General features: G+C 52.4%; 2 protein-coding genes across 3 annotated transcripts in view; one reads left to right on the top strand and one right to left on the bottom strand.

Moving 5' to 3' along the window:
- PDPR (pyruvate dehydrogenase phosphatase regulatory subunit) overlaps positions 1-17,820 on the top strand; it is a 30,288-nt gene extending 12,468 nt beyond the window's left edge. For both annotated transcript variants that reach the window (XM_014960765.1, XM_014960766.1), the window contains exons 9-18: positions 1,476-1,668; positions 3,208-3,332; positions 5,106-5,261; positions 5,371-5,504; positions 5,896-6,044; positions 7,562-7,674; positions 8,133-8,227; positions 8,851-8,940; positions 9,216-9,398; positions 11,346-17,820. In XM_014960765.1, the coding sequence (XP_014816251.1) occupies positions 1,476-1,668; positions 3,208-3,332; positions 5,106-5,261; positions 5,371-5,504; positions 5,896-6,044; positions 7,562-7,674; positions 8,133-8,227; positions 8,851-8,940; positions 9,216-9,398; positions 11,346-11,750 (1,643 nt within the window). In that variant the 3' untranslated portion in view covers positions 11,751-17,820. The remainder of the gene's footprint in view (positions 1-1,475; positions 1,669-3,207; positions 3,333-5,105; positions 5,262-5,370; positions 5,505-5,895; positions 6,045-7,561; positions 7,675-8,132; positions 8,228-8,850; positions 8,941-9,215; positions 9,399-11,345) is intronic.
- A 2,408-nt stretch (positions 17,821-20,228) lies between these two features.
- Positions 20,229-25,218, bottom strand: ST3GAL2 (ST3 beta-galactoside alpha-2,3-sialyltransferase 2). The gene is made up of 7 exons (XM_014960777.1): positions 25,029-25,218; positions 23,944-24,366; positions 23,624-23,817; positions 22,824-23,003; positions 22,631-22,676; positions 22,325-22,444; positions 20,229-21,380 (listed from the first exon to the last, which is right to left on the bottom strand). Exons 2-7 carry the CDS (start codon positions 24,277-24,279, stop codon positions 21,207-21,209), a joined length of 1,050 nt encoding a protein of 349 aa, XP_014816263.1. The 5' UTR covers positions 24,280-24,366; positions 25,029-25,218; the 3' UTR covers positions 20,229-21,206.
- Between the last annotated feature and the right edge of the window lie 6 nt (positions 25,219-25,224).

Raw genomic sequence — 25,224 nt, forward strand, 5'->3', positions numbered from 1 at the left:
AATTATTACGCGAGGTTAAATCCTTGGTTGGTTAGATAGTAGGTGGTGTGGGCTGCTGAGCTCCAGAGGGTACCGTGTGGCTGGAGAAGGCCTGGTGAAGGAGCAGCAAGAGGCTGACCAAAGCTTGGAACAGTTTCCAAGCAAGGAATGAGTGAGTGGGCTGGAAAAAAGAGAGGAAAATAAACAGAGGTCTATGAAATCGTGAATGGGACGGACAGGATAGATGTGGATCTCCTGTTCACTGTCCCTTCTGTTATGCCAACTGGGAGGCATCAAAAAAAGTTAACTGAGTGTCAGTTTCAAAACAAAAGGAGGTGATTTCTCCTACAACAAATACTAAATATGTGGAACTCCTTGATAGCGTGTGTAGGATGTTTTCATGAGCATGGGGAAGACTGCAAGTACTTAGTTGAATTTAGGGGTTACTAAGTAGGGAAAATACTGGATTTTTAGGAGCTGATGGTACGTGGAGGCTGTCAGAGTGTGTGGGACAGGTGTCATATAGATTTGCCTGCTCTTATGCCTCACCAGGCATCTGTTTGATGTCTGTTCCTATTGTTTTCCTCTAACAAAACTGATCATGCTGTTGCACTGTTGAAAACAATACTGGGCTCTTGGTCGGGATCGGTGTGGCTGGTTTTAAGGTACACTGTGTGATCCGTCTTGAGGAGTTTGATTCCAGCAGATAAACTGTTTATCCTGTGACTGGATTGAAACACGGCAGCAGCTTCTATCTGTTCAGATGGTAGCATGTCATCTTTCTGTCATAGAATCTACAATGCTTTGGGTTGCAAGACCATCCAATGCCACCCCCTGCCCTGGGATCTTGAGGAGTTTGATTCCAGCAGAAAAACAGTTTATCCTGTGACTGGATCGAAACACAGAAGCAGCTTCTATCTGTTCAGATGGTAGCACGTCATCTTTGTGTCATAGAATCACAGAATGGTTTGGGCTGGAAGGGACCTTAAAGCCCACCCAATGCCACCCCCTGCCCTGGGCAGGGACACCTCCCACCACACCAGGTTGCTCCAAGCCCCCTCCAACCTGCCCTTGAACCCCTCCAGGGATGGGGCAGCCACAGCTTCTCTGGCCAACCTGGGCCAGGCTCTCACCACCCTCCCACCAAACAAGTTCTTCCCCACAGCTCAGCTCCATCTCCCCTCTTGCAGGGTCAAACCCTCCCCTCTCCTCCTGGGACTCCCCTCCCTGATCCAGAGTCCCTCCCCAGCTTTCCTGGAGCCCCCCTTCTTTAGGGACTGGAAGGGGCTGGAAGGTCTCCCCGGAGCCTTCTCTTCTCCAGGCTGAACCCCCCTCCCAGCAGAGAGGCTCCAGCCCTCCCAGCATCTCCGTGGCCTCCTCTGCACCCACTCCAACAGCGCTGCCCAGTTTGCTGAAGTAGCTGAACCATGTCTAGACTAAAGGTTGTGACTTTTTGTCTTTTATTTTTTTTTTTTTACCTTTGTCTTGGGTCCTAGAGCCGCTCCTGAGCGCGCTCCTGCGCAGGATGCCGGATTTGGAGGCTCTGCAGATCATGCAGCTGGTGAACTGCCCCGAGTCCTTCACGCCAGACATGCGCTGCATCATGGGGGAGTCACCCACCGTGCGGGGCTACTTTGTCCTGGCCGGCATGAACTCAGCTGGTATCTCCTATGGTGGGGGAGCAGGCAAGTAAGTGGTTTATCAGCGTGACGTGTGTAAGTAAGAAAAGAGACTGTGCTGAGGTGATCCTGCTGTGTAGAATGTTCTGGTCAGTGTTTGTCACCTCCTCTATGACAAAGACTCCTCTTCCGTTTCTAATTGAGTGAAGGAGAGGAGCAGTTGCCATGCTCTGGTGGTGTTCTCCTGTGTGTGTTCCAAATCTGTGTTGGACTCTCCTTCTGTCCTGCACACTTCTCCTCAGGCATCACATCCCAGTGACCAGCACCCTGCTGGGAGTCAAGTGAGCTTCCTTCGAGCTAACTGGTCTGATTTTTATTCTACCAGGAAGAGAGAAAAGCTTAGCAAAGCATATATTCCCTCATCTTCTGCACTCCACGATCCCCTTTAATTTATTATTTGGTTGAAGCCCTTAGATCATTCAAGTTGACCTGGCAGTTGATTTCTCTGAAAGCAGAGCCAATCTGATGCAGGTGAAGCACCGTGGATGCGCCACTGGTGCTGCCAGTGCTGTTAAAGACTGTCCTCTGCCAGTGAGCTAGAGATGGAATCATTTCCCACTAAAATCCAGTTCTGATGTTAATGCAAGTGCTTTGACAGGCGTATAAGTGCGATCCCAGCAGCAGAAGTGCTTGCAGAGTGACTGTCACTCCATCTCGTGGAGTTTGGTTTTGGCAGCCCAGCATCCCTGCTGCCCTACAGCCCCTTAACGAGCTGCTCGTTTCCCATGGCAGGTGTTAGCATCTGCGTTGTTTGTCTTCACTTAGTTTCTGTCCATTGTCTAATAATTTAGCTCACCAGGGAAGCAACTCATGATTTTTTTCCTTTGTGGTATAAAACATAGACAGTCTTTGCAGTGAGGTTCTCTAAGAACCCAAATAATTTCTGAAGGTAAAAGCACTATTTGTCCGATTGTTGCTGCAGCCTCAAGATAAGCAGCTTGGCTTGCTTCTGTAACTTGTAATGATCACTCTCCAACCCCTTTGTTTTTCTGTTTACTGACTGTGAACAGATCCCTCTGCTCTGCTTTGGTCTGAGCTGCCTTTTTCCTGTAGCTCTGGAGCATGCCTTCCTCCTTCACTGCTAGAAGTGTAGCTAAACATAACTTGGCTGGCCCCTCGTGCTGAAATGAACGCTGTCACTGCTGGTTTGTGGCTGAGCCTACACCAGGTACTGAAAAATGACAAAGCAATCAGTCTCCTAACTCCAACCCAAACCTTCTCGGCTCCTCCTTTTGTAGCGTGGCCCCAGGACTTGACACGGTGTCAGCCAGGCTACCTCTCCGGGCTCTGGCTTCCTTCACGTGTCCTTAACTTCCTGTGTGTTTCATCCTAATGGGAAATTAATGATTTGGAATCATTTGGTGGATGGGTTTTATAAAGGGAAACCTTCCAGATTCTGCTAGTCTTTAGAATACCCTGTTGGTTGGCTTCTCTCTCCCTACTGCAAGCAATTCTCCTGTCCAAATCGCCTTGCTTCTGACCTCAACGCTAGACTCCTTCCCCTAAGACGTTGCCTGATATCTCAGTCTTTCTTTCCTTGCTCCCTCAGGTACCTGGCAGAGTGGATGGTGAATGGGTATCCCTCAGAAAATGTCTGGCCTCTGGATTTGAAACGTTTTGGTACCCTTCAGAGCAGCCGCACCTTCCTCCGGCACCGCGTGATGGAAGTCATGCGTAAGTGAGGGCTCTGCCTTCAGTGCTGGCCAGGATGTCCCACATTTTCCTCTTTGCTGCACCCTGTCTCCTCTGGCATCACTCTGAGAACCGTTTCCCTTCTTCCTGGCCTCCTTTGTGGCAGTACAGCCTCCTTCCAGGAGAAAGGGAATGATTGATTTGGGTGTTATGGGTTTTTTGGGGTTTTTTTTTTTGTATTAGTGGTAGTCTTACAAACTTTTCTTAAAGAAATGCTGTAGGTTTTGGTGGTTTTTTTTTTTTGTATTAGTGGTGGTCTTACAAACTTTTCTTAAAGAAATGCTGTTGGTACCGTGCTCTCTTCTATTTCTGTGCTTCACCTCTGGTATGGGGAAATTTGTGCCCATCTTTATAGGACTCCAGGGTAATAAAACAATGGTGAGGTCTTAACTGGGAACATTATGATGTCTCAAACGTCGTTATTCTTTGCACATCATTACAGTGGGGAAATACCATCAATTCCAGCTTATGAGTATGTGATCCAGATGTCTTACACCATTCAGGAAGTCTTCCTAGACATATTCTGCTTTCTCCTGTCAAAATTTGTGATAAGTGCCTTGCAGAATAGGTTTGAGATGTCGTTATTCCTGTCTGAAGCCATACTTGCTTTCCTCCTATTGTTTGATTATCTGTCCTGAGATAACAAGGACAGCTTCTTTCCAAGTTTCAGACAGAAGTAAGAAGTGCACCACAAGTTGCAAAATGGGGACAATTACTCAAATACAAAGTCTAAACTAAAAACACGTGTTTGGGTGAAAGCAGAGAAGTTGGATGAACTCTGAGCCTTGCTATATCCAGGGAATAAAATCCTTATGCTTTGACCTTCCTCCCAGAAAAACCACTCTGCTCTTGGCATTATTCTGCTATTGTTTTTCAATACAAATCTCAATTCTGATAGCTGCAGAATCACTCTAGTTTTTACAAGATAAGTACTGTATTCAATTTCTGCAGTGTTATGTTCCCATTCTAATCTATTCCCCTTCTACTCACTCTTTCAGAAGTACCCATGCCAGACAATGCCAATAAAATCATTAAATCATTAGCTATGAGGCAAAACCAATCAGAGTATTCAGTAAGGAATATTCATCTCATCTTCAGTTTTATGACCTATGTAGAAACTTAACATTTATAAAGAAGTATTCGAGCATCCTTGAGTTATTACTCCCCACTGGTAATCAGAGAAGATGCTAAACACTTATCAGGGCAACTTGTTTTCTAAGTAATAATGCTCTGTATTAGCTGAAAAGGTATAGGAGCCATTTGGAAAAGCTTCAATAATTAGAAAAGGAAAATATTTAAGAAGGTAAATTAGATGATCCTTGTAGCTGCCTACCCCAACATTAGTACTGTCAAAATGATAAGTGTCTGATACAGTGCCCTGTCAGGGAAGAACCTTGAGTGATTAATGCTGGTCAACATGACTTCATGAAAAATAGAGAGTTATCTTGGCAGTATGGCCAGGAGACCGTAAGTGCTTATAAATATAGGTGTTCTGGGCAAATATTGTTACTCTGATTTTGATTAGCTATAAACGGATCAAACCAGATTTGTCAATTTTCAAAAGCAAAAGATCAGAACAGTTCTGAGGGACTTTCATTAGCGGTTGAGATATGAGTAAGTAAGTTTAGTGATAACCTGGCAGAAAATTTGAAATAAAAGAAAATGGCTTTGCCTGATAGCGGCTTTATCTGGCAGAAAATTTGAAATAAAAGAAAATGGCTTTGCCTGATAGCGGGGTCTTTGTGCCCGTTGCAGCCCTCATGTGTGATCTGAAGGTTCCCCGCTGGGACTTCCAGACGGGCAGGCAGCTGCGTACGTCGCCCTTGTACGACCGGCTGGACGCCCAGGGGGCCAGGTGGATGGAGAAGCACGGATTTGAGAGAGTCAAGTACTTTGTCCCACCTGGGAAAGGTGAGATCGTATTTTCCTCTGCCTACTGCCTCCCCGTCCGTCTGCCTAAGGGCTCAGTTCATCAATTTTTATGCTTACGGGTTGTCCTTTTGATGCTTCTTTGCCTTAGATCTGCTGGATTTGGATCAGAGCAAAACCTTTTACAAGCCGGACTGGTTTGATATTGTGGGTTCGGAGGTGAAGTGCTGTAAGGAAGCGGTTTGTGTCATTGACATGTCGTCTTTTACCAAGTTTGAAATAAGCGTGAGTACCTAGGAAGTGACAAAGCATCAGCCTGATAAAAGCAGCCTTTAGTTTATTAGTGACTGCTTTTGCAAAATTCTCTGTGTCCTGTTCAGGATAGATAAAAGAAGCCAAGCTGTATGACCGAATTCAGGTCGTACCACAATATTTAGCAGAGATTGCTTTTTTTTTTCCTGTCGAAGGCGCGGTTTAGCGAAATACCAGCTCAGTCTATAAATAGAATTTGACCCCTGGCACTGTGTCACCATTGTATCCTGTTACGCTTGAGACATCACTGTCACCATCATTAGAAATTGAAGGAATTTGGGGCCAGGACGTTGACGGGATCTTCAGCTGCTCCGGTGGATTTGTGTTGCTTGTCTTGACGTTCTTCCCCTGTTGATTCCTGCAGTCCACGGGAGACCAGGCCCTGGAGGCTCTGCAGTATCTCTTCTCCAACGACCTGGATGTGCCGGTGGGGCACGTGGTGCACACGGGCATGCTTAACGAGAAGGGAGGGTACGAGAACGACTGCAGCATAGCACGGCTGAGCAAACGCAGGTGGGTGTCCAGGGGGTGTCTTTAGCCACCACCCATCGGGTGTCAGAGACTTGAAGAACCTCTTAATGAAGGGTGTAAACTTTTTTTCACCACTGTCAACTAAAAAGAAAAATCACACTCCTAATTCAGTCACTCACAGGAAAGCGAGCTCCTGAATGTTGGGAAAAATACAGAATCACAGAATCTTCTAGGGTGGAAGGGACCTTAAAGATCATCTTGTCCAACCGTCAACCCAACTGACAAAAATAGACACCCACACAACAAACAAGGAGCATCATCACTAAACCAGACCTCCCAGCACTACATCACCCCGTCTTTTGAACACCTCCAGGGATGGTGCCTCCACCACCTCCCTGGGCAGCCCATTCCAATGTCTTTTTCTGGGACTGCAGATTCACATCGATTTGTACAAATTATGAGGCCTTCAGATGTTAAACTTCTCAATCGTAATACAAATTGTTTTCAGCAGTCATTAGAGGTGATTCATTTAGGTCATCATTTAAAGTGCGAACCAAGCGGCTCCTCGTTGGCTCCTGGCCAGCCTCCTCGTTGGAGCTGCATGCTGAAAATACCACTTTTTGGTTATTTCAACTTTGATTGCAGTATGGGTGCTCTAATTCCTGGCTCTGCAGTCTCTCGTGAGTCTTTTTCGTGCTCGCTGGTGCAAACTGAGATGATCACAGCATCTCGTCCTGAGACTCGGCAGTTTGGGCTGTCTTTGGGCATCCAATAAGGAAAAAAAACTTGATCATTTTTAAAAACTTCCTCATGGGCACGTCCCAGCTGAACGTTGGGTTTATTTCTCTGGACTGTTTTCTGCGTGTGCTTTCATTGTGTTGGTGGGAAGGCATTCTTCTTTGTTGCTCTTTCAATTAGAAACAGCTTTTTTTTCCTCTTTCTCTTCTGTCTGCATTCACGTATTGCTTCAAAGCATTGTCCTCCTCTGTGTGAAACCAGCGGCTTTCCTCCTTGCCGAGTCCTTTCTGCAGATGTTATCTCTGTCAGTAATGGACTTTAACTCCCTGTTTGTACGAAAGAGATGACGAGTAGCTCGTTTTCACAGATCAAGTGGAGTTCTGTTTTTGGGAACTGTTAACAATAACCACCATTGTGTGCGAAGAGACTTTTGCTGGAACAAGGACTGGCTGTGTGAACCGAGCGCTCCTCTGACTGTCAGAGCAGACAGCAGCACTGGTGGTGAAGAGCTGCACGGACCTTCTGCAGAGTGATTGTGAATGTTGAGATTCCCCGTCAACTTTCTGAAGAACTGCCACTTCGAGTCACTTCTTGTCACCAGGCTGCTGCTGCTGCTTGAAGGCTGGGGTTTCTTCTCCTGACAGATGCGGTGGCATCCATCCAGAGACCTCAGCTGTGGTTTTCCCAAACCAGCTTGTTTTGGTCTCCCGTTCGCTTGGAAGCTGCTGAGTGGCTCCAGCAGTTCACGGGCAAAGAATGAACTGAATCATCTTCTGGCTGGCTCATTCATTGTTTTCTTGGTTTCAATTTGTCTGTTCCAGCTTCTTCATGATTTCCCCAACTGACCAACAAGTCCATTGCTGGGCCTGGCTGAAGAACCGCTTGCCCGATGACAGCAACCTGACCATGGAGGACGTGACCTGGAAATACACAGGTAAGAAATCGCTGAAAGCAGAGCTCCTTATTCCACCTGAAATCACGGATGGTGTCTTGTGCTGTGTGCCAGTTGTTTAAGGTGTCTAGAGCGATGGCTGGGTCTCCTTTCTGAACAGTTGGATGAGAAGGGCAATTCAGAGACTTCCTTCCAGCAAGCTGTGAGCTGGGAGACAGCTTTAAGGTGTCTAAACCAATGGCTGGGTCTCCTTTCTGAACAGTTGGATGAGAAGGGCAATTCAGAGACTTCCTTCCAGCAAGCTGTGAGCTGGGAGACAGCTTTCCTTTCCTGTGCACTGTCAGGAGAGAATTTAATTACTTTTTTCCTCCCTTCTTAAATGTAAATGTCCCTGTTAGTTCAGTAAACACTAAGGCTTTAGAAATTGGGTCATATGCAAGTTAGACACTGGGCCAGACGTCTCCGGTCCCGTCCTAACGCTGATGTCCTCTCCTCTTCAGCTCTCAATCTGATCGGCCCTCGTGCTGTGGATGTGCTGTCAGAGCTGTCCTACGCCCCGATGACTCCAGAGCACTTTCCCTCTCTCTTCTGCAAGGTGAGTGACCCTGTTTCCTTCCTCCTTGCCCCACTCGGTTTTTTGAAGCGTGTGTGGAGGCAGGGGAAGGAGGATGTTTCGGTTGGTCGGAGGGGAATTTAGATGTACATACAGATTTACTGAGCAAGGTTGGTGATGTACCCAGCTGGGCTCACTCTGCTAACTACTTCTCTTGGGATTCTACCTGCTAAATATATAGACGAATATATATATTTTTTTTTTTTTTCAATATTCCACTCGCTGTAGGCTCGGTGCTGTTTGGTATCTCGGCGTATTTGATACAATCAGATGTGAAGCTGTCAGTCAGAGCAGCAGCTGGGATTGGTGTCCCAGGAGTCATTATCTCCTGTCGCATTAAAAGGCTGAGCAGAGAGCTGCCACTCAGCCTCTGGTTTGTATGGAGAACACAAACCTTTCCTCACCTGCTTCCAAAGTTTATTGCCGCGTGTCTGGATAATGCGATGTTGCTATTTTTAAATTTCAGTTCTTCACAAGAACATGCCGGTGGTGAACTGTGGTGGGGACGGGGGAGAGGGCTGGTTAGGCATTGTGTCCCTCGGGATCTCCAGGCAGTGTTCCAGTTTGGATGATTTTCCCCCTTTCCCCCTCCTCTGATTCTGCAGGAGATGAGCGTGGGCTACGCTAACGGCATCCGCGTGATGAGCATCACTCACACAGGAGAGCCTGGGTTCATGCTTTATATCCCCATAGAGGTAAGAGTCCACTGCAGCCTTCGCTAATTAAAGCAGTTCCTTGCATGAGTAATCAGAAACACTCTCCGAGTTGCCTCAGGGCAGTGGGATGTCTGGTCTGTACCAGGGGAAAGCTACCTGCAGGCACCAGGGGGAAGTTTCCCTGCTCTGGATCACATTCCAGTCCTCCTGTGCTCCCGGAGGCAGGGCCCAGGAAGGTGGATGGTGGTGTGTGGGCTGATGTTGCTCCCTCCTGGTGTTTGTCAGCAGCTCTGTGTCGTGCCCTTCCTTTGCAGTACGCCCTTCACGTCTACAATGAGGTGATGAACATGGGGCAGAAGTACGGGATTCGCAACGCCGGTTACTACGCCCTCCGCAGCCTGCGCATCGAGAAGTTCTTTGCCTTCTGGGGCCAGGATCTGGATGCCTTTACCACTCCCATGGAGTGTGGACGCGAGTTCCAGGTCAAGCTGGAAAAGGTAGGGTGGAAAACCTAAAAAAAAATAAATAAAAATGTTCTGGGCTCCCCAGTTCAAGAGGGACAAAAGTTCTGGGCTCCTCAGTTTTCAAGAGAGACAGGGAACTACTGGAAAGAGTCCAGCGAAGGGCAACAAAGATGATTCAAGGATTGGAGCATCTCCCTGATGAAGAAAGACTGAGAGAGCTGGGGCTCTTTAGTCTGGAGAAGAGAAGGCTGAGGGGAGACCTTATCAATGCTGACAAGTATCTCAAGGGTGGGTTGAAGGAGGATGGAGCCAGACTCTTTTCAGTGGTTCCCAGTGACAGGACAAGGGGCAACGGGCACAAGCTGGAACATGGGAAGTTCCACCTAAACATGAGCATGAACTTCTTCACAGTGAGGGTGGCAGAGCCCTGGCAGAGGCTGCCCAGGGAGGGTGTGGAGTCCCCTTCTCTGGAGATTTTCAAGACCCACCTGGATGCTCCTGAGTAACATGCTCTGACAAGCTCTGGGCAATCCTGCTTCAGCAGGGGAGTTGGACTAGATGATCTCTATGGTCCCTTCCAACTCTAAAAATTCGTGAAATTCAGTGAAAACCGACATCTCCTCCTGCAGTGGGATCTGCTGTTGCAGCAGGGGTGGGTGGGAGAGCAATGCCAAACTCCAAAAACTGCCATCCAGGTGGGCAGATATGCTTTTTTTTTTTTGATGGGGCTGTTTGCAGTTGACCACCGACATCTCCTCCTGCCGTGGGGTCTGCTGTTGTAGCAGGGGTGGGTGGGAGAGCAGTGCCAAACTAAAAACTGCCATCCAGGTGGGCAGATACGCTGGGGTTTTTTTGATGGGGCTGTTTGCAGTTGACCAAGTTCATGTTTCTCCAGCTGTTTTCCCAGTCGGATGAAGCAAGAGCCAGCCTGTGCACCAAGTGGTGTTTAATGAAGTTAAAGATGAGGATAAGTGCCGAGAGCAGGTGTTCTCTATTTTTATGAAAACAGAGCAGTCCTCTATTTTTATTAAAACACAGAACTGCATCGAGTTGTATCCTGCTTGTTCTGGTGGCAGGTGCCATCCGTCTCTGTCACTTGCTTGTTGCCTTTTTTCTCGCATCTTCGCTTGAGCCAAAACAAATCCTGGCATCAAATAATGCAGCGAAGGGAATGTAGTGATTAGGGACACAAATTTCACGGGTTGTTAGGGTTTGCCTCTGGTTTATAGAGCATGGTAGGCTTCTGGAACCAGAGAAATGGCCAAAAAGTAGAATGATGATGTGTTTTCACTACAGTGAAAATTAGAAATGGATTTTTTAAAGGCTCACTTTACGAACGTTTTTGTGTCTTTTAACGTCTGGGACAACAAACACGACAGGAAAGCTTCTGTCTGAGCTGGGCTGCTTACTTACAGAAGGAACCTGTCTTAGGGCAACGAAACTAGTGAAGGGCCTAGAAGACAAATCGTATGAAGAGCGGCTGAAGGAGCTGGGGCTGTTTAGTATGAGGAAGAGGAGGCTGAGGGGAGACCTCATCACTCTCTACAACTACTTGAAAGGACACTGTAGAGAGGTTGGTGCTGGTCTCTTCTCACAGGGAATTAGTGACAGAACGAGAGGGAACAGCTTCAAGCTCCAACAGGGGAGGTTTAGATTGAACATTAGGAAGGAATTTTTCACAGAAAGAGTGGTCGGGCGTTGGAACAGGCTGCCCAGGGAGGGGGTGGAGTCACCATCCCTGGCTGTGTTTAAGGGACGTTTAGATGTGGTGTTGGGGGATATGGTGTAGGGGAGGACTTTGTAGAGTAGGGGAGATGGTTGGACTCGATGATCCCAAGGGTCTCTTCCAACCTCAATGATTCTATGAAAGGGCATGAGTTCCAAGCACAGATTCACCCCGTGTTGATAACTTGTCTGCTGAAGCTCAGCAGCTGCTGCCTTTCACCTTCCCTTGGTCCGACGCTTTCCTTCTCTCCCCAGGGAATGCAGTTTGTTGGCCAGGAGGCGCTGCTGGAGCAGAAGCAGCACGGCGTGTACAAGCGCTTTACCATGTTCATCCTGGAGGACCACGACACGGACACGGACCTCTGGCCCTGGTGGGGGGAGCCCATTTTCCGCAACGGCCGTTACGTGGGCAAGACCACCAGCAGCGCCTACAGCTACAGCCTGGAGCGCCACGTCTGCCTGGGCTTCGTGCACCACTTCGACGAGAAGACGGGAGAAGAGCTGGTGGTCACCACTGACTTCATCAACCAGGGCGAGTACGAGATCGACATCGCCGGGCAGCGCTTCCAGGCCAAAGCCAAGCTCTACCCCTTCAGCTCCCTCTTCACGCACCGGCGCCGCAAGGACGAGGTGGAACTGAGTGGCTACCAGAGGGAGTAGCGCTGATGAGACCTCACCCGCTCCTCATCCCACGCTGGAGTCTTCTCCCACCATCTTCCAGTCCTTTCTCCTCACCCCCTTACGTTTCTTTCTTTCTCGTCTTGCAACTTTTAAACTTTTTCCAGTGTGCTACCTTTTGTATATTTTAAAACTTGGATTTTCGAGCTTTCCCCCATCCTGGCTGTCTCCCTCCTTCAGCCCTTCGCTCGCCAGGCTTCCCCGTGCCCCGGTGGCTGAGCCTGCATCCAGGAGTTGGTGGGAAGCCTGTTGTAGGAGTGAACCCCCCCCCAGAGGCCCTCACGGTGAGGGGAAGGGTTCGGGTGAAGCCCTGAGGATGACACCCTTCCTCTCTCCAGCGTAAAGCGTCAGGACAGCGGGGATTTGCTGCCAAAGGCTGTGATTTCACCCCCTTCTCATATCACGTCGTGGAGGGGTGGGTGCGTCGGCGCGCGCGGCAGTAGGACCATCAGCTACCTCACCGGCACGGGGCACAGCGGGGCATCAGCGGCACCGAGGGACGGGTTTTTGGGATAGCCCAGCCCCTCACTGCCCCCGTTTGCCCACCAGTTTTTCTCCCCTAACGAGGAGTCAAGTAGATTTAAATCGTCGGGTCGTTGAGATGACAGCAGCGCCGGTAAGTTTGTTGGGGTTGGGGACTGGATTTTCTGCGTGGGGTCACTGAAACTCAAAGGCCTTCTATAAATATAATGGGAGATCAACACGTGTGTTTCAATTCTGTAAAGGAACGGGATTTGTTGGCATTTTTCTATTAGCAAAAATGCTGTTTTCTGACGAGGACAGATGTTAATGTTTAGTGTTAGTGGCAGTGTTGAAATGCTGCTTCCCTTTCAGCTGCACAGCGCGTAGTCTCTGTGGGGATTTTCTTCCCTCTGTTTATGTGGCTGGGTGAAGCTGGTCTGGCAAGGGTCATGTAAGACTTGGGGTGGTTTGGGGAACTTGAGCAGCAGGGAGGGGACATCATCTTGTGTTTTCAGCTGTCTGTGGTGATTTTGCAATTAGAGGGAAAGACCCAGCATTTTTTTTTTCACCAGTGGTGCTGGCAGTATTGCAAGAAACACGGGGTTTTCTCTTGGTGGTGAGAGAGAGCATCTCAGCACCTCCAGAACTTGTCTTCTGCTTTTCTCCTCAAACCCATTGCACCTCTTCCTTCTCTCTCTTCATAGTCCCTCAGCTGAAGGGATTGAACGGAGGGAGTGGAGGGTTTGTGGTGGGGGGATTATAAATTGCTTTCCTTCAGCAAAGCTCTTTGCCATCAGGCTCCTTCTTCTTCCCGTTGTGAGCACAATCAAAAGCAAAGATTCTCTGTATTTACTTGAAAAACATCTGTTAAATGTTTTCCATGCCTCTGCCAGCTGCACACTTCGCTATGGTCTTTCTGCTCCAGCATCTTTCTGGAGTTCAGCCACAACCTTGCACTGATGTCTGCCCTGTCAGCCGTGATGAACACTTTCTCTATGACCCAGAACCTTTTTTTGGGCACTTTCTTTTCCAGTTAAATGTTGAGCATCAGTAGTGTAAATATGAGCTCAAAACCTTGCCTGGGTCTTGTCTGAAGTTTGCTTTTTGCTACTTGAGTTGCTTTGGTTGAGTCTGTGGTCTGGCAGTTCACCATCCAGAGGTTCTCAGCGCGCAGGAGGAGTCTGATGGCCCTGAGGCAGCAAAGGGGAAAGTCCCAAACCTTTACACCCAGGTGTAAAGCCAAGGTACAGAAGCTGTGAAACCTGGGAGAGGCAGGGAAGGGTGTAAGAAAATTCAGGATTTTGAGCATGTGGGGTAGTAGGTTGATGTCACTTCTTTGAGCGTGTTCTGCCTGGTGAAGGGTGAGTTCCTTTGTGGTGTGTGACCTCTTCGAGGACTGCAATCTTACTTCCAAATTGACGTGTAGAAATTCCCCGGTCTCTGGAATGTAGTGACTGTATCTTCTGGGGAATCTTGCAAGTTGAGAATACCCTGCACGGTGGCTCTTGGAGGCAGAGGTTGTCATTTATTCCAAGTTCCCCTCTTAGTGCTCTCCAGGTTAAAATTTTGCCTGGCCTATCAGGATTAATTGCTTAAACAGAAGGTTCATAAGGCATCTAGTAGCAGTTTAAAACCCAATCGCTTCTTTCCTGCATGGAGGGATACTGTGATCCTGCTATTCCCATGGGATGTATGTGCCAAGGAGGACCTTGGTCCCTCCCTTGGTTTGGTGGGATGTTGCTGTGCCTTCCTCATCCAGGGGGATGGACCTTCAACCAAGGAAGGAGCTTTGTACATGGCGCTTGGGATGTGTCTTAGAGCAGCCCTTCTGATGAGAGTTTATTGACCGTTTTTCGTCACTGGTGTGATACTTGTTCAGGAGAAAACAGAGCTGAGGGGAGCTCAAGTACTTAATGCTGCTCCCAAAGAGAGATTTTGAGCTCGAAACCATCCAGTTTGTTCTCTGCAGAGTTAGAACTAGTTAAGACCAACCTGGAAAGTTACCTGCGTGATGGCCTCTACCAACCGCCCGTTCCTGAAGCATCATTTTAAATCACAGCCTCATTATGTTCCTCCTTGGGATTATTTTTCCTTTTCCCTAACTTTTTAGGAGCCCACTAGTTCCGTGGACAACTTCTGATGCGGGTGTCTCTTCCCACAGCGGTTCTGACGATGAGAGTGTCTTCCCTGGGCTACTCTGGGTCATTATGTCTGCTTTGCTGTGTCTAGATCTCTTGACTTCATGTACCAAAAATAGAGAGTGAACATAAGTCCCCATCACGTCGATAGAGAGAGCACTTTGTGTGATGTTGTGTTTGCTGTTGGAGACAGGGGTGGGCGGCCAGATAATTGTCCCTCTCGCAGCTCGTTAACTCCTGCCCTGCCTTTCCCTGCTATGAATTCTGATCCTTGTTTTATATCTTGAACCTTTAGAGTGTTATAGAATAATTTGACTTCACACACTTGAACACCCCTCGAGGGGGGGACAATTGGATACCCTGTTTTAAAATAGTGCTGGGTACCGACACCGAGGAAGGGCCTTCTAGTGTCGTGTTTGCTTCCCGAGGTATTAAAAGGGTGATGTAAGGCTCTAATCCCTTTATCTGATGACTAAAAGTAGGGTGCCTAAAAAAAGAAACAACGAAATCAGTCACACCTTCAAATTAGAAAATGAGAAATGGGATCTTGGAGGCTGCTGTGGCACCGTCTTGGCGTCCACGACGCTGAGCAGCGTGGCCTGCAAAGTTCTACACCGTGGGTCTCATCCTTAAACCTGCCCTCAAACACTTTCTGCCGAGGGAAAAAGGGGGTTTGTTCTCATTCTGCCTGGTGGAAAGACTGTGAACCTGGGGTGGGAAATGCCAAAATAGCATCCCCCTCCTCTGCAGCGAAGAGGGGTCACGGCCTCGTTCCCTGCGCGTCGCGGGGGCGTTACCGGTTCTCCGTGCCTTGCAGGGATGGGAGCAGCCCCCTAGGTTCTGTTCAGGCAGGCAGCTCTGCCAGAGAAACACTCAGAGGAAAGCCAAGTGGGGCTTGGTTTGGGGAAATAATTTTATCTTTTGGGCTAAAATATTATAGGTTGGGCATAACCCATTTTAGGATAAACTTAATACCCATCAGTGACAAGGAGAGCGTGGCCTGTGGGAAGATACCCTACTGGAGGGGTGTTGTGTTTGTGGGATTGTGTTTTCTTCCCCCAAAAATCAGCCTCTGAGTGGGTTTGCTGACGTGGGGGTGGTGAATCCATCTCTGTGGGAAGGGCTGGCTTGTCCCAGTGTCATCTGCAGAGTAGCGTGGGCACCTGTGAAGGAGGTGGCACTTGCTGGGCAGCCCCTTCCAGTAGGTGATTTTCTCCCCGGGGTATTCCCTTGGCTCACCCTTGTTGCATCCTTTCCAAAGTTCTCCTGTTTTACTGAGTGCTGAGAGGCTGGAATAAAAATGGTGTTAGAGAAGAAGGACTTTATTGAGAAGAAGGACTTTATTGTTCATACTTAACGATCTGAGGATAAAATTAAAGCAATTAGGAGTGATGTTTTCTGTTTCAGGAGGATGTGCTGCAGGGATTTTCACATCTGTCTTTGCTGGGCTTAGTTCCTTCTTTTTTTCTCTCTCTTGTTTTGTTCTGCTGACTCCAGTGTCTGGGTTTCATGTGCGTTGTTGGACAGTTTCTCCTTATTATTATTTGTGGCCAGGAGGGGAGGCTCTGTGAAACCTCCACTGCGTCTCCAGGTCTTGGGGTAAGCTTGGATTTCCCCACCTTTCCCCTTTTTACATTCAGGCTGCCCCCGACCACGTTGCTGTTCCTCCCACACCTCCCCATCCAGCCTCTGCTGCTGCTGCTGCTGCAGGACCTCTGGTGAGCAAGGTTCTCCTCGCTCTGCCTGGTGCTTCATCGTCAGGGCCAGGCTGGCTCTACATCTCTCTCTCTCTCTCACGAGGGCAGAAGTTATTCTGACCTAAACCAGAACACTTACCTGCTGCTAACCTCCAGCAAAACCTCTGCAACCTTCAGATTCGTCTTCCCAAATGTTTTTATTACAGTACTCGGTCAGGTTAGTTTCCATCCATTTCAGGATGCTTTTTTTTGTTTTAAACTACCTTTCCCTTAGATGATTGTTTGGATTATGTTTTGTTTTTTTTTTTAAAAAAAAGCTTTCAGGACTTGGGGTTAATGCCATCAGATGACTTCAAGCCATCTCCTAAAAGCATTTGGAAATTTTCTTTGCACTTTAAACTTTCCTTAAGTGTTGGGATTGTAGCCGGCGCACGGCCCTCGGCAGGAGCAGGCTTTGCGCTTGGGGGACAAAAAAACAAACCACTTTAAGTGTTTGCAAACGCCTTAAAGCTTTAGGTGGGGTGTTTGGGCACTGGTTGTTGGGAGATATTGCCTGTGGGGAACGAGGGATCTCCGCGGGGGTGGGAAACTGTAACGAAAGAGGCACCGGAGAAAGGTGTTGGCTTTAATATTTATGGATTTGTGGGTACCGGGGAGCTGTCAGCACCGTCCCAATTCAATCCCAGTTTGATCCATTTTGGGTGGTGGAAGAAAAAGTCCTTCTGCTGTGGCACCACCGAGGTTTCTTCCACCCTGCAAATAACTTGTCCTGGGGAACAAGGGTCTCACTTGCACCCTTTTTCCAGTATAACCAGGGGCTGGGTAACGTCCCTGAAGTCTTGACTGGGTTCTCCTGCGCCTCGTGGACAGGTGACCCAAGCCGTGCTGGGGGACGGGAGCAGGTCTGCACCCTGCTGTTTCCAGGCAGCTGGAAATTTCCAGATGGTGTCTCCCGGATCCTGGGGAAGGGTTGGGGAAGGCCCTTTCTGGCCCAGACGGACCCCTGGCCTCTGCTCTGGGACAGGTCCCTCCAGCAGAGACTGCCATCTCCTGAACTTCACCAGTACATCCCATCCCCACCATCAGCTGCACCAGTTCACTTCTCCAAAGCCCCTTCGTGCTTTCATTGGTCTCCTGAGACCAGATTCCCAAGGGCTGGTGGGGGGGACGTCGGGAGGGGGACGTCGGGAGTGTGCTGGGGCAGAAGTTTTCAGAACAACTGAAGCTGGACCCTGTGGAGACGTTGGGTGGTTGTTTTTATTTTCTAGTGCCTTACGCTTGTGAATGTTGTGGGGTGGGTGGAGCTGAGGTGGGACAGAGCGAGGAGTGACGTTGGTGGCCTGGTTCCCCTGCTCCACCGCGGCCACCTCCCTCTCCCCTGGCGGGGTCTCAGCAAGGAGACCCCGGCACTAATTAAAAAGCGATGCTTTTTAATGAATCCCTTTGAGCCTGGGGGTTGTGGGCATGTTCAGCTGGAACACCTGGCAGCGCGTGGTGGGCTTGGGAGAGGAGCTGGGGCTCTTGGCTCCACCAGTTTGGGACCCGGAGGGGTTTGGGAGGGACAAAGCCACTCTGGGGGCCCGAGGACGTGGAGGGTCATGCCCAGGCTCAGCTGGTGGGGTGAGGTTGCTGCTCCCTGCTGAGGCCAGGCCGTTCACGTGTGCTGTATTTACACCCTGCTTGGGTTCATTGGCTGGTTTGGGTTGGCCTAGGCGTCCCTAGGTTTGTATATCAATAAAGAGCCGTTTTAACTACTCCCGAATCGGGCCGTTTGTTACCCAAAAGCCTCCCGTGTCTTCCAGGACCCGAACCCCCTGCTCCTCAGGGTGGATCCCACAAGGGAGGCTGTGCTTCTTGGGGGGTCCAGCCTTGGGAGCCCTGGGTCACCATAGGGAGAGTCCCTGTCTGCATGTCTGCACCCCCAGTGACAAATCACATCCCCCCAAGGGTTTGTCCATGAGGAGAGAGGAAAGGGGAGGGGAAGGGAGAGGAGAAGAGAGGAGGAGGAGGAAGGAGAGGACAGGAGGAAGGAGAGGACAGGAGGAAGGGGAGGACAGGAGGAAGGGGAAGGGAAGGGAAGGGAAGGGAAGGGAAGGGAAGGGAAGGGGAAAGAGAGGAAGCAGAAGAGGAAGGAGGAGAGGAAGAGGAAGAGGAAGAAAGAGAGGAGAGGAAGAGGAAGAGGAAGAAAGAGAGAAGAGGAAGAGGAAGAAAGAGAGGAGAGGAAGAGGAAGAGGAAGAAAGAGAGGAGAGGAAGAGGAAGAGGAAGAAAGAGAGGAGAGGAAGAGGAAGAGGAAGAAAGAGAGGAGAGGAAGAGGAAGAAAGAGAGAAGAGGAAGAGGAAGAAAGAGAGGAGAGGAAGAGGAAGAAGGAGATAGAAGGAGAAGGAGAGGGAAGGGGAAGGAGATGAAGAGGAGCGGGGAGAAGAGGGAGAGGGAAGTGCAAAGGAGAGACAAGGAAGAGGGACAGGAGGGGAGAGGGAGACCTGAAGGAGAGGATCCTCCAGCCCCACCAGCCCTCCCTGTCCCTTTCCCTCTCCCCCCGACCCCACTGATGCCTGGCCTTGGCTGTGGGGGAATCAGAGCAGGCCGGGCTCCCGGAAGGTAAACACGGGGCAGTTCCGATGCATGTTTTTTATTGACTTTTAAAAAAAAAAAGAGTTGTTTTAAGACAGTTGTGTGCAGAATTACCCACGTACACAGAGGCTGCGGGCGCCGCCGCCCGCCTGCTCCTAGCCCTAGGTCAGAGCACTGGTCTCCCCCCCTCTCCCGGGGGGCGATGGGTGCTCCATCAGGCACCAGGTGATGAAGACCACCTCTGCCGGGGGTTGGGGGGCACCCCCCACCCCATCTCCCCCCCTCGCCTCTGCCTGCATCTCTTCTCCTCTATGTACAGTACAGTGGTGCAGCCGGGCGTGCAGCATCCTCCTGCCTCTGCCAGAAGTGGTCGAGAGTCCTAGTGGGACAGCTTAAATAAAAAAATAATAATAATAATAAAAAAAAAAAAAGAAGATATCATGCCATTGACAAATACACACAACCAACTATGAGGGCAGCGAGGAGCTGGGAAAGCATCTTTCGCCGGCAGGTTTGGTACCCGGCGTCTCTGCTCGCCCCGTGATTGTCTGGCCCGGCCCTGGAGCTGGCCCTGGAGCTGGCCCCAGCCTGGTCCTGCTGGATTTGGCCTCCCCAGCCACCGGGGTGGTGGCCCTGGCCGTGGCCCTGCCTCCCCCAGCAGCGATTCCCAGCTAAAAGAAGGGAGGGAGGCGGGTACCACCGCCAGGTAACCCGGCCGAGCCCCCAGCCGGGAGCGGGCACGGCCCAGCGTGGCCGACGGGAGATGGTCAAGGCACTCATTGTTGCTCGTGGGGTTTATTTTTTTCTTTCCCTAAAAAATGCCCCCAACCCAGGAAGGTGGAGACCGGGGCTGGCTGCAGCCTGCCGGGGGTCGGGGCTGGCCGTGTGGTGGCCACAGGGTGCTTCTACCAAAAGCTGCCAGGAAACCCGGGGGTTTTAAAGCCCTGCAGCCAAAAAAAGACAAATTTCCCCAGCCCAAGGGATGCTCAGCACCTGCTCCAGGTGACCCAAACCCTTCCTCCTTCACCGCTGCGCAGAGAAACCTCTGGGGAAAAAAAAAAGGAAAAAAAAAAGAAGAGAAGAAAACCCTGAAAAACAACCAAACTGAAGCAGAGAAACAGGTAAGAGGCTGCTACAGAAAAGCCAGATACAAAAGGGTAAAAAAACCCCTCCAAGCCCTCCCCCAAATCCCCCCCATTTGTTTGTGATTGTTCCTCAAATAACTATTGGAACCAGGCGGCGCAGGCGGAGGGTCCCTCTCCGGGGGACCTTTTCCGTGATTGCCTTTTTCTTGAGCTTTCCAGCATCTCCAAAAAGCCAAAAACAACAACCCCAAACCTCCCCCCCCACAAAACACCCCCTACCCGCCTGATTGACCCAAGGAAAGTGGTTTTAATCACCCCTCTGGGGAGGCAGTTCCCTCCCGCAGCCCCCGTCCGGCCCGCAGAGCCCCCGCTGCATCCTCGGAAACGGAGCAAAGACTTTGGGATTTCAGCTTCTCGCCAGAGCTGTCCGTTTGCAGCAACACAAAAACCCAAACGTGGTTCTTCTCCCCACCCCCGCCCCCAACTAAACCTATCTCTAATCTGGTTTTGTTTTGTTTTTTTTTCTTCTTTTTTCCCCAGCCTGAAAGCAAAGGGAAACCTCTTCTCCTCCTCTCTGGCGGGGCTGGACCGGCTGCCGCATCCCGCATCCCTCCAGCATCCTGCCAGGAAACCCCAGTCCCAGGGACCAGGCTGCTGCTCCTGTGGTTTATTTTTAGCTGCCTTTTGCCCGATGGCTCCCAAAATCCGTCCTACCCATCCTCAGTCCTCAGGCAGGGGAGGGGGGATGCCAAAGTTGGGGGGGGGGTTCCTCTCCATCCCCCATCAGCCACGGTCGACGTCCCGCCGCTGCCGGCTCCTCACGGTGGGTCCACGCGCTTCCCAGACCAGGAGCCTTCCCCCAGGGCTGCCCCAGGTGGGTTAAAAAAAATAATTATATAATATATATATATATCAAAATAAAGGAAGAAAGAAGCAGCTGGTTCCACTGGCGAGGCTGCGGCACCGGGGAGGGGGGAGCCAAGCCCTCGGCCACCACATCTCCCTCGGCCCCGGCGCGATGCTTGGGTGCTCCCCAAAGTCACCCAGCTCCGGGGTGGTTGGGGTTTTTTTTGTTGTTGTTTTTTTGTTTTTTGTTTTTTTTGTGTGTGTGTGTGTCTTGTTTTAAAAAGAGCAGCATTTGGTTTGACTGTAAAGAGATGCGAGGCGGACGCCCCCGCCCGCCCGGTCAGTCGCTGATTGTGTTTACAAATCCCTTCTCAGCTGGGTTCCTTGATAATAATAATAATAATAATAATTAATAATAATAATTATTAAAAAAAAAAAAAGCAAAAAGTCTCCTTTAGCTCTGAACCTGATTGGCTGCTGGAGGCACCGAATATCGCTGGGGGGGGGGGGCAGTGGCTCTGCCATTGGCGCGGGGCCACGCTGAGCCCACCCGGCTCTTGTCCCCCCCTGGGGCCACCGGGGAGACCCTGGCCCTCTGTCCCCGCCGGCGCAGGGGAGCCCGGAGGAGGCCCAGCCCCTCAGTTCCCCCGGTAAACCTCGATTTTGCTGGTTTTGGCCAGCATGTCGATGATGTGGGCCTCGAAGTCGGCGTCGTGCACCCCCGTCTTGCGGAACTCCCCGGCGTAGCGGTTGTTCTCCCAGTAGTGGTGCCAGTTGCCCCGGCTGTCGGCGCCGAACCCGAAGACGTTCACCTGCCATGGAGAGGATAGGGGGGTCACCAGGCAGCCCTGACCTCCCACCCCACCCCGTCGGGCTGGGGACCCCCTCAGCTGAGGGGTTCACCATCACGTGAAGGTGAACATCCCCCCTGCCCAGCCTTCCTCCTGTTCCAGGGTGACCATCGCTGTGCCATTAAGCCACAGGAGCAAGTGAAACTGCCATGGTTGGACCCACCTCCATCCATCCTTAACCCTGCAAGGCTCAGGATCCCAGAAAAGCCACCCCACGCCATCCGGGACCTCACAGCCCATCCTTGTCTCTGGAGACCATCCAGGACCCCACAGCACACCCAGATCCCCACAGCCCATTCAGGTCCCCGCAGCCCATCTGGGACCCTGCAGCCCATTCTGGACTCCTCTGGAGACCATCCAGGACCCCACAGCACACCCAGATCCCCACAGCCCATCCAGGACCCCACAGCACATCCCGGACTCTGGAGACCATCCAGGACCCCGCAGCCCATCCTGGACTCTGGAGACCATCCAGGACCCCACAGTACACTCAGATCCCCACAGCCCATCCGGATCCCCACAGCCCATCCTGGACTCTGGAGACCATCCAGGACCCCACAGTGCATCTGGATCCCTGCAGCCCATCCTGGACTCTGGAGACCACCCATCTGGGACCCTGCAGCCCATCCTGGACTCTGGAGACCATCCAGGACCCCACAGTACACTCAGATCCCCACAGCCCATCCGGATCCCCACAGCCCATCCTGGACTCTGGAGACCATCCAGGACTCTGGAGACCATCCAGGACCCCACAGTGCATCTGGATCCCTGCAGCCCATCCTGGACTCTGGAGACCATCCAGGACCCTACAGCCCATCCGGATCTCTGCAGCCAGCCCATCCAGGACCCTACAGCCCATCCGGGTCCCCGTACCCCAGAGGAGGATCCCAGGAGCCATCACCCACCTCGTCGCAGACGTGGAGGGCAAAGAAGAGCACCAGCATGCCGGTGGAGGGGTAGCGCCCGTGGTGCTCCGTCCAGCGGTCGTGGATGTACTTGAAGAAGGCAGGGTTGTAGATCTGCACCTGGGAGGACAGGCTGGGCTCAGCGCCGGAGCCCCCGGCCACGCTCCCTTCGGCATCGGCACCCCGGGAAGGAGCCCCCCAGGAAGGACACGGTGGGGGGAACCCCTGGGGGAAGACGGGGTGACGGGGGCCGTGGCCAAACGGGTGCTCATCAATGAGCACACACACACACACTCCCCCTCTTACCTTTTCTTTGTCCACCCGCAGAAAAGGCTTCACGGGCGCGTAGGTGCTGGGAAAAAAGCGGATGCAGGTGATGCTCCTGGGGGACTCCACACCCCCCCAAACCCCAGCCCGAGCTGCCGGGGGATGCTCTGGGAGGGAGGAAGGGAGGAATCCCCACCGTGAGCAGCCGGCCCTGCGCCTGCCGGGTACTTACAACCTGATCTGGCCGGTGGAGAGGGCACTGGCGATCCAGAGGAGGTCCAGGGTTTTGAAGGGCACCAGCACGAAGCTGACGTTGGCGGGCAGGTTCTTGGCACTCTCGGGGTACATGAAGTGGTGCGTGGTCCGGCCGCCCACGTCGCCCTCGAAACCCACCGTAGGGGCCTGGTTCATCCTGGGGGAGAGAGGGGGGAAGGTGGCACCCCCTTCCTCTCCCACCCACCCCGTCCCTTGCAGACAACACGGGTGTCCCCTCAGGAGCAGTTCCCCAGCCTGCGCACGCTCAGGGTGCTGGGCTGAGCTGAGGATGGTGGTGGTAATGGGGCTAGAACCCGCTCCCATCCAGCTGGTGGGGACCCATGATGGGCTCCTTGACCGAGCAACTGGGGCTGGGCATGGGGACAACCCTCCTGGTGTCTCCCAACCCCAGAGGAGACCCGGAGAGATGCTGCCAGAGTGCCACCTGCTCCCACCCATCTGGTGGAGACCCATGATGGGCTCCTTGACCGAGCAACTGGGGCTGGGCATGGGGACAACCCTCCTGGTGTCTCCCAACCCCAGAGGAGACCCGGAGAGATGCTGCCAGAGTGCCACCTGCTCCCACCCATCTGGTGGAGACCCATGATGGGCTCCTTGACCGAGCAACTGGGATTGGGCACGGGGACAACCCTCCTGGTGTCTCCCAAGCCCAGAGGAGACCCGGAGAGATGCCGCCGGAGTGCCACCTGCACCCACCAGGTACCATCAGCATCGCCCCATGTCTCTCCACATGCCCCTCCACCCCCCTGCCCTCACCGCATGACGAAGTCGTGCCCGTCGATCTCGGGCCCGTAGCCAGAGCCCCGCAGGTTGCCCGAGTTGCCGACCACGGCGCAGCGGCGGCAGCGGCGGGGGTCGCGGGAGCGGTAGGGATCCTCGCCCGGCACGATCTGGAAGAGCTTGCTGAGGACCTCGTGGGTGTTGTGGGACTTGAACTGGGGCTGCAGCATCTGCAGGGGTTGGGGGGGGACACGGTGGGGGGATGACACCATCAGCTCATGGAGGAGAAAACTTGGGGGACTCAGGGAGCTCAGGGAGGGAGGGGGGACACACACACCCGCCCCGGCTTTGCTCACCATCCACCACCTCTGGACGTCGGGGGGCAGGTCCATGTTCTCCTTGGTCCACACCGGGGAGATGGTGGCGTCGTAGCGCCCCTCAAACCAGTCGGCGGCCCCGGCCTCCTCGGGGGGGCAGCGGCGGCAGGAGCAGCCCCGGGGGGGGTATGGCCCCCCTTTGCTGAGGCGCTGCATGCCGGCGTAACCGGGCACCAGCTTCACCCGGTGGATGCCGCCCAGCCCGCCGGGGTCCAGGTAGGCGATGCTGTGGTGGGAGTAGGTGAAGAGGAGGGACATGACGAAGACGAGGAGGAAGGCGGTCGAGAGGAAGCAGAAGCGCAAGGAGCACTTCATGGTCGGCGGGCGGCTGAGCCGGGGAAGGAGCCCGCTCCGGCATAGGGCTGGGGCATAGGGATGGCGTCAGCCGGCCAGCGAGGCTCCCTGCGGGACAGAGATGGTGGTGATGATGATGGATGAGGAGGATGAGGATGATGATGATGATCAAAAGATGCGTTGCCAGCAGGTCCAGAGAGGGGATTCTTCCGCTTTACTCTGCTCTGGTGAGACCTCACCTGGAGTATTGTGTGCAGGTCTGGAGCCCTCAATATAAGAAGGACATGGACCTGATGGAGAGGGTCCAGAGGAGGGCCACGAGGAGGATCAGGGAGATGGAGCACCTCTGCTACGAGGACAGGCTGAGGGAGCTGGGGTTGTTCAGCCTGGAGAAGAGGAGGCTCCGGGGAGACCTAATAGCAGCCTTCCAGTACCTGAGGGGGCTACAGGAAGGCTGGGGAGAACCTGTTTAGAAAGGCCTGCAGTGACAGGACGAGGGGCAATGGCTTCAAGCTGGAGGGGAACAGATTTAGACTGGAGATGAGGAGAGGGTTCTTCACTGTGAGGGTGGTGGAGCACTGGAACAGGTTGCCCAGGGAGGTGGTTGAGGCCCCTTCCCTGGAGATATTCAAGGAGAGGCTCGACGAGGCCCTGGGCAACCTGGTCTAGTTGGGGGTGTCCCTGCTGACTGCGGGGGGGTCGCTGGACAACTCTATGACTCTATGATGGTGGTGGTGGGGAGGCAGAGCCCACCGTGAGCCCTCTCCTACCTGCCGGGCTGCAGCTTTCCATCCGCGTGGGTCCGGCCACGGCGAGGGCGAGGGGGGACGTGGTGGGATTCGGGGGGTGGGGTGGGGACACGGGGACTCGGCACCACCGGTCTCAGCCGCGGCACCGCGCCTCGGCCGCTCCTCCGGGCCCGGGCCCCCGCTGGCTCTCGGCTGCCACCACCACACTCATCCTCCC

Source organism: Calidris pugnax, unplaced genomic scaffold, assembly GCF_001431845.1.
Source record: "Calidris pugnax isolate Ruff unplaced genomic scaffold, ASM143184v1 scaffold347, whole genome shotgun sequence".
Taxonomy (NCBI): Eukaryota; Metazoa; Chordata; class Aves; order Charadriiformes; family Scolopacidae; genus Calidris; species Calidris pugnax.

Coding starts and splice junctions, on each gene's coding strand:
- ST3GAL2 (XM_014960777.1), bottom strand. CDS start 24,279: ATGAAGTGCTCCTTGCGCTTCTGCTTCCTCTCGACCGCCTTCCTCCTC. Junction 23,818..23,943: donor ACGTCCAGAGGTGGTGGATG/GTGAGCAAAGCC, acceptor CAACCCCTGCAG/ATGCTGCAGCCCCAGTTCAA. Junction 22,445..22,630: donor TGCGGGTGGACAAAGAAAAG/GTAAGAGGGGGA, acceptor CTGTCCTCCCAG/GTGCAGATCTACAACCCTGC.